General features: G+C 46.4%; 1 protein-coding gene across 2 annotated transcripts in view; it reads right to left on the bottom strand.

The window, feature by feature from the left end:
• LOC139371442 (ceramide synthase 5-like) overlaps positions 1-8,988 on the bottom strand; it is an 84,807-nt gene that overhangs the window by 53,245 nt on the left and 22,574 nt on the right. For both annotated transcript variants that reach the window (XR_011627229.1, XM_071111863.1), the window contains exons 7-8: positions 7,450-7,578; positions 6,906-7,012 (exon numbers count right to left, since the gene is read on the bottom strand). Coding sequence is in view for 1 of the 2 variants with exons in the window: in XM_071111863.1 (XP_070967964.1) it covers positions 6,906-7,012; positions 7,450-7,578 (236 nt within the window). In the remaining variant the exon portion in view is untranslated. The remainder of the gene's footprint in view (positions 1-6,905; positions 7,013-7,449; positions 7,579-8,988) is intronic.

Raw genomic sequence — 8,988 nt, 5'->3', positions numbered from 1 at the left:
AGGACACCCCAGTGTAACCATACAGTCACTAACCATAGAGGGTAGAGGACACCCCAGTGTAACCATACAGTCACTAACCATAGAGGGTAGAGGACACCCCAGTGTAACCATACAGTCACTAACCATAGAGGGTAGAGGACACCCCAGTGTAACCATACAGTCACTAACCATAGAGGGTAGAGGACACCCCAGTGTAACCATACAGTCACTAACCATAGAGGGTAGAGGACACCCCAGTGATGACCATACCAGAGGTTCACTAACCATAGAGGGTAGAGGACACCCCAGTGTAACCATACAGTCACTAACCATAGAGGGTAGAGGACACCCCAGTGTAACCATACAGTCACTAACCATAGAGGGTAGAGGACACCCCAGTGTAACCATACAGTCACTAACCATAGAGGGTAGAGGACACCCCAGTGTAACCATACAGTCACTAACCATAGAGGGTAGAGGACACCCCAGTGTAACCATACAGTCACTAACCATAGAGGGTAGAGGACACCCCAGTGTAACCATACAGTCACTAACCATAGAGGGTAGAGGACACCCCAGTGTAACCATACAGTCACTAACCATAGAGGGTAGAGGACACCCCAGTGTAACCATACAGGGTAGAGGACACCCCAGTGTAACCATACAGTCACTAACCATAGAGGGTAGAGGACACCCCAGTGTAACCATACAGTCACTAACCATAGAGGGTAGAGGACACCCCAGTGTAACCATACAGTCACTAACCATAGAGGGTAGAGGACACCCCAGTGTAACCATACAGTCACTAACCATAGAGGGTAGAGGACACCCCAGTGTAACCATACAGTCACTAACCATAGAGGGTAGAGGACACCCCAGTGTAACCATACAGTCACTAACCATAGAGGGTAGAGGACACCCCAGTGTAACCATACAGTCACTAACCATAGAGGGTAGAGGACACCCCAGTGTAACCATACAGTCACTAACCATAGAGGGTAGAGGACACCCCAGTGTAACCATACAGTCACTAACCATAGAGGGTAGAGGACACCCCAGTGTAACCATACAGTCACTAACCATAGAGGGTAGAGGACACCCCAGTGTAACCATACAGTCACTAACCATAGAGGGTAGAGGACACCCCAGTGTAACCATACAGTCACTAACCATAGAGGGTAGAGGACACCCCAGTGTAACCATACAGTCACTAACCATAGAGGGTAGAGGACACCCCCCCAGTCACTAACCATAGAGGGTAGAGGACACCCCAGTGTAACCATACAGTCACTAACCATAGAGGGTAGACACCCCAGGACACCCCAGTGTAACCAGTGTAACCATACAGTCACTAACCATAGAGGGTAGAGGACACCCCAGTGTAACCATACAGTCACTAACCATAGAGGGTAGAGGACACCCCAGTGTAACCATACAGTCACTAACCATAGAGGGTAGAGGACACCCCAGTGTAACCATACAGTCACTAACCATAGAGGGTAGAGGACACCCCAGTGTAACCATACAGTCACTAACCATAGAGGGTAGAGGACACCCCAGTGTAACCATACAGTCACTAACCATAGAGGGTAGAGGACACCCCAGTGTAACCATACAGTCACTAACCATAGAGGGTAGAGGACACCCCAGTGTAACCATACAGTCACTAACCATACAGGGTAGAGGACACCCCAGTGTAACCATACAGTCACTAACCATAGAGGGTAGAGGACACCCCAGTGTAACCATACAGTCACTAACCATAGAGGGTAGAGGACACCCCAGTGTAACCATACAGTCACTAACCATAGAGGGTAGAGGATACCCCAGTGTAACCATACAGTCACTAACCATAGAGGGTAGAGGACACCCCAGTGTAACCATACAGTCACTAACCATACAGTCTAGAGGACACCCCAGTGTAACCATACAGTCACTAACCATAGAGGGTAGAGGACACCCCAGTGTAACCATACAGTCACTAACCATAGAGGGTAGAGGACACCCCAGTGTAACCATACAGTCACTAACCATAGAGGGTAGAGGACACCCCAGTGTAACCATACAGTCACTAACCATAGAGGGTAGAGGACACCCCAGTGTAACCATACAGTCACTAACCATAGAGGGTAGAGGACACCCCAGTGTAACCATACAGTCACTAACCATAGAGGGTAGAGGACACCCCAGTGTAACCATACAGTCACTAACCATAGAGGGTAGAGGACACCCCAGTGTAACCATACAGTCACTAACCATAGAGGGTAGAGGACACCCCAGTGTAACCATACAGTCACTAACCATAGAGGGTAGAGGACACCCCAGTGTAACCATACAGTCACTAACCATAGAGGGTAGAGGATACCCCAGTGTAACCATACAGTCACTAACCATAGAGGGTAGAGGACACCCCAGTGTAACCATACAGTCACTAACCATAGAGGGTAGAGGACACCCCAGTGTAACCATACAGTCACTAACCATAGAGGGTAGAGGACACCCCAGTGTAACCATACAGTCACTAACCATAGAGGGTAGAGGACACCCCAGTGTAACCATACAGTCACTAACCATAGAGGGTAGAGGACACCCCAGTGTAACCATACAGTCACTAACCATAGAGGGTAGAGGACACCCCAGTGTAACCATACAGTCACTAACCATAGAGGGTAGAGGACACCCCAGTGTAACCATACAGTCACTAACCATAGAGGGTAGAGGACACCCCAGTGTAACCATACAGTCACTAACCATAGAGGGTAGATGACAACCAGAGGTTCACTAACCATAGAGGGTAGATGACAACCAGAGGTTCACTAACCATAGAGGGTAGATGACAACCAGAGGTTCACTAACCATAGAGGGTAGATGACAACCAGAGGTTCACTAACCATAGAGGGTAGATGACAACCAGAGGTTCACTAACCATAGAGGGTAGATGACAACCAGAGGTTCACTAACCATAGAGGGTAGATGACAACCAGAGGTTCACTAACCATAGAGGGTAGAGGACACCCCAGTGTAACCATACAGTCACTAACCATAGAGGGTAGAGGACACCCCAGTGTAACCATACAGTCACTAACCATAGAGGGTAGAGGACACCCCAGTGTAACCATACAGTCACTAACCATAGAGGGTAGAGGACACCCCAGTGTAACCATACAGTCACTAACCATAGAGGGTAGAGGACACCCCAGTGTAACCATACAGTCACTAACCATAGAGGGTAGAGGACACCCCAGTGTAACCATACAGTCACTAACCATAGAGGGTAGAGGACACCCCAGTGTAACCATACAGTCACTAACCATAGAGGGTAGAGGACACCCCAGTGTAACCATACAGTCACTAACCATAGAGGGTAGAGGACACCCCAGTCACTAACCATAGAGGGTAGAGGACACCCCAGTCACTAACCATAGAGGGTAGAGGACACCCCAGTGTAACCATACAGTCACTAACCATAGAGGGTAGAGGACACCCCAGTGTAACCATACAGTCACTAACCATAGAGGGTAGAGGACACCCCAGTGTAACCATACAGTCACTAACCATAGAGGGTAGAGGACACCCCAGTGTAACCATACAGTCACTAACCATAGAGGGTAGAGGACACCCCAGTCTAGAGGACACCCCAGTGTAACCATACAGTCTAGAGGACACCCCAGTGTAACCATACAGTCACTAACCATAGAGGGTAGAGGACACCCCAGTGTAACCATACAGTCACTAACCATAGAGGGTAGAGGACACCCCAGTGTAACCATACAGTCACTAACCATAGAGGGTAGAGGACACCCCAGTGTAACCATACAGTCACTAACCATAGAGGGTAGAGGACACCCCAGTGTAACCATACAGTCACTAACCATAGAGGGTAGAGGATACCCCAGTGTAACCATACAGTCACTAACCATAGAGGGTAGAGGACACCCCAGTGTAACCATACAGTCACTAACCATACAGTCTAGAGGACACCCCAGTGTAACCATACAGTCACTAACCATAGAGGGTAGAGGACACCCCAGTGTAACCATACAGTCACTAACCATAGAGGGTAGAGGACACCCCAGTGTAACCATACAGTCACTAACCATAGAGGGTAGAGGATACCCCAGTGTAACCATACAGTCACTAACCATAGAGGGTAGAGGACACCCCAGTGTAACCATACAGTCACTAACCATACAGTCTAGAGGACACCCCAGTGTAACCATACAGTCACTAACCATAGAGGGTAGAGGACACCCCAGTGTAACCATACAGTCACTAACCATAGAGGGTAGAGGACACCCCAGTGTAACCATACAGTCACTAACCATAGAGGGTAGAGGACACCCCAGTGTAACCATACAGTCACAAACCATAGAGGGTAGAGGACACCCCAGTGTAACCATACAGTCACTAACCATAGAGGGTAGAGGACACCCCAGTGTAACCATACAGTCACTAACCATAGAGGGTAGAGGACACCCCAGTGTAACCATACAGTCACTAACCATAGAGGGTAGAGGACACCCCAGTGTAACCATACAGTCACTAACCATAGAGGGTAGAGGACACCCCAGTGTAACCATACAGTCACTAACCATAGAGGGTAGAGGACACCCCAGTGTAACCATACAGTCACTAACCATAGAGGGTAGAGGACACCCCAGTGTAACCATACAGTCACTAACCATAGAGGGTAGAGGACACCCCAGTGTAACCATACAGTCCCCAGACACCCCAGTGTAACCATACAGTCACTAACCATAGAGGGTAGAGGACACCCCAGTGTAACCATACAGTCACTAACCATAGAGGGTAGAGGACACCCCAGTGTAACCATACAGTCACTAACCATAGAGGGTAGAGGACACCCCAGTGTAACCATACAGTCACTAACCATAGAGGGTAGAGGACACCCCAGTGTAACCATACAGTCACTAACCATAGAGGGTAGAGGACACCCCAGTGTAACCATACAGTCACTAACCATAGAGGGTAGAGGACACCCCAGTGTAACCATACAGTCACTAACCATAGAGGGTAGAGGACACCCCAGTGTAACCATACAGTCACTAACCATAGAGGGTAGAGGACACCCCAGTGTAACCATACAGTCACTAACCATAGAGGGTAGAGGACACCCCAGTGTAACCATACAGTCACTAACCATAGAGGGTAGAGGACACCCCAGTGTAACCATACAGTCACTAACCATAGAGGGTAGAGGACACCCCAGTGTAACCATACAGTCACTAACCATAGAGGGTAGAGGACACCCCAGTGTAACCATACAGTCACTAACCATAGAGGGTAGAGGACACCCCAGTGTAACCATACAGTCACTAACCATAGAGGGTAGAGGACACCCCAGTGTAACCATACAGTCACTAACCATAGAGGGTAGATGACAACCAGAGGTTCACTAACCATAGAGGGTAGATGACAACCAGAGGTTCACTAACCATAGAGGGTAGATGACAACCAGAGGTTCACTAACCATAGAGGGTAGATGACAACCAGAGGTTCACTAACCATAGAGGGTAGATGACAACCAGAGGTTCACTAACCATAGAGGGTAGATGACAACCAGAGGTTCACTAACCATAGAGGGTAGATGACAACCAGAGGTTCACTAACCATAGAGGGTAGATGAGAACCAGAGGTTCACTAACCATAGAGGGTAGAGGACAACCAGAGGTTCACTAACCATAGAGGGTAGATGACAACCAGAGGTTCACTAACCATAGAGGGTAGATGACAACCAGAGGTTCACTAACCATAGAGGGTAGATGACAACCAGAGGTTCACTAACCATAGAGGGTAGAGGACAACCAGAGGTTCACTAACCATAGAAGGTAGAGGACAACCAGAGGTTCACTAACCATAGAGGGTAGAGGACAACCAGAGGTTCACTAACCATAGAGGGTAGATGACAACCAGAGGTTCACTAACCATAGAGGGTAGATGACAACCAGAGGTTCACTAACCATAGAGGGTAGATGACAACCAGAGGTTCACTAACCATAGAGGGTAGATGACAACCAGAGGTTCACTAACCATAGAGGGTAGATGACAACCAGAGGTTCACTAACCATAGAGGGTAGATGACAACCAGAGGTTCACTAACCATAGAGGGTAGATGACAACCAGAGGTTCACTAACCATAGAGGGTAGATGACAACCAGAGGTTCACTAACCATAGAGGGTAGAGGACAACCAGAGGTTCACTAACCATAGAGGGTAGATGACAACCAGAGGTTCACTAACCATAGAGGGTAGATGACAACCAGAGGTTCACTAACCATAGAGGGTAGATGACAACCAGAGGTTCACTAACCATAGAGGGTAGAGGACAACCAGAGGTTCACTAACCATAGAGGGTAGAGGACAACCAGAGGTTCACTAACCATAGAGGGTAGATGACAACCAGAGGTTCACTAACCATAGAGGGTAGATGACAACCAGAGGTTCACTAACCATAGAGGGTAGATGACAACCAGAGGTTCACTAACCATAGAGGGTAGAGGACAACCAGAGGTTCACTAACCATAGAGGGTAGATGACAACCAGAGGTTCACTAACCATAGAGGGTAGATGACAACCAGAGGTTCACTAACCATAGAGGGTAGATGACAACCAGAGGTTCACTAACCATAGAGGGTAGATGACAACCAGAGGTTCACTAACCATAGAGGGTAGAGGACAACCAGAGGTTCACTAACCATAGAGGGTAGATGACAACCAGAGGTTCACTAACCGTAGAGGGTAGATGACAACCAGAGGTTCACTAACCATAGAGGGTAGATGACAACCAGAGGTTCACTAACCATAGAGGGTAGATGACAACCAGAGGTTCACTAACCATAGAGGGTAGATGACAACCAGAGGTTCACTAACCGTAGAGGGTAGATGACAACCAGAGGTTCACTAACCATAGAGGGTAGAGGACAAGCCTTGTGATGAAGAAGATTACCGCAAACAGAACGAACAGGAAGTCACACAGGCGCTGGTACTTGGCGTAGTTGGTCAGTTTGGCTGCCTGAAGAAGGAGAGAAGGTAAACATTGATATACTCTCATATTGTACGTTCCCATGTTCTACAAGTTCCTTCTTCATAGAATACATGTACTGTACTTTGATGTATGTGTAACAGTATAACTTTAGACCGTCCCCCTCGCCCATCCCCGGGCGCGAACCAGGGACCCTCTGCACACATCAACAACAGTCACCCTCGAAGCATCGTTACCCATCGCTCCACAAAAGCCGCGGCGCGGCCCTTGCAGAGCAAGGGGAACCACTACTTCAAGGTCTCAGAGCAAGTGACGTCACCGATTGAAACGCTACTTCGCGCGCACCACCTCTAACTAAGCTAGCCATTTCACATCCGTTACATATATTCCAATATCTACACTAGAATATCACTATCACTGTATTCCTGTGTGTGTGTGTGTGTGTGTGTGTGTGTGTCCACACTCACCTCCAGCAGGAAGTCTGATGCGTCGTGGACACACATCACCAGGCTCCCGACACGTAGCATGTTGTTAGCGTAGGAAAAACTGATCAGGCTCACTGTTGCTAGGTGATGAATGAACATGATGGGGAAGTCCTGCAATTCAACAAGGAACCACAAGAAGGTTGGGTTTGTTTTCATATATAATCACAGATATTGTATACAGATATGCATTTATTTGATTATTTGACCATTGTTGGTCATCTATGAACATTTGAACATCTCGGCCATGTTCTGTTATAATCTCCACCCGGCACAGCCAGAAGAGGACTGGCCACCCCTCATAGCCTGGTTCCTCTCTAGGTTTCTTCCTAGGTTTTGGCCTTTCTAGGGAGTTTTTCCTAGCCACCGTGCTTCTACACCTGCATTGCTTGCTGTTTTGGGGGTTTTAGGCTGGGTTTCTGTATAAGCACTTTAAGATATCAGCTGATGTACGAAGGGCTATATAAATACATTTGATTTGAAAATAAATGTAATTTATTTGTTGCGTTGGTAAGGGCAGATTTCATTTACAGCAGCTCCATACAGTAACTCTGCTCAATAACCTTTATGACTTCCTCATTTATCTCCTCCTCGATTTACAGTTGTTTTCTCACGTTCAATGTGAAAATCAATAACCGAGCGAAAATGAAGACTTTGAAGTGTGGCATCTGGAGACTACTCTCCTTTCGATGTATGTGAGTGTTTGTTCCTTTGTAGGGGAAACTAGGAGTTGTGTAACCTCACATGATCTACTCTACTACAGTAACAGTAAGACACATTATCTACTATACTACAGTAACCGTAAGACATTATCTACCCTACTACAGTAACAGTAAGACACATTATCTACTATACTACAGTAACAGTAAGACATTATCTACTATACTACAGTAACAGTAAGACATTATCTACTCTACTACAGTAACAGTAAGACATTATCTACTCTACTACAGTAACAGTAAGACATTATCTACCCTACTACAGTAACAGTAAGACATTATCTACTCTACTACAGTAACAGTAAGACACATTATCTACTATACTACAGTAACAGTAAGACATTATCTACTCTACTACAGTAACAGTAAGACATTATCTACCCTACTACAGTAACAGTAAGACATTATCTACTCTACTACAGTAACAGTAAGACACATTATCTACTCTACTACAGTAACCGTAAGACATTATCTACTCTACTACAGTAACAGTAAGACACATTATCTACTCTACTACAATAACAGTAAGACATTATCTACTCTACTACAGTAACAGTAAGACACATTATCTACCCTACTACAGTAACAGTAAGACATTATCTACCCTACTACAGTAACAGTAAGACATTATCTACTCTACTACAGTAACAGTAAGACACATTATCTACTCTACTACAGTAACAGTAAGACATTATCTACTCTACTACAGTAACAGTAAGACATTATCTACCCTACTACAGTAACAGTAAGACACATTATCTACTCTACTATAGTAACAGTAAGACACATTATCTACTCTACTATA

This window comes from Oncorhynchus clarkii, chromosome 17 (assembly GCF_045791955.1).
Source record: "Oncorhynchus clarkii lewisi isolate Uvic-CL-2024 chromosome 17, UVic_Ocla_1.0, whole genome shotgun sequence".
Taxonomy (NCBI): Eukaryota; Metazoa; Chordata; class Actinopteri; order Salmoniformes; family Salmonidae; genus Oncorhynchus; species Oncorhynchus clarkii.
The sequence above is the reverse complement of the archived record's forward strand: the minus strand, read 5'-3'. Positions and strand labels throughout refer to the sequence as shown.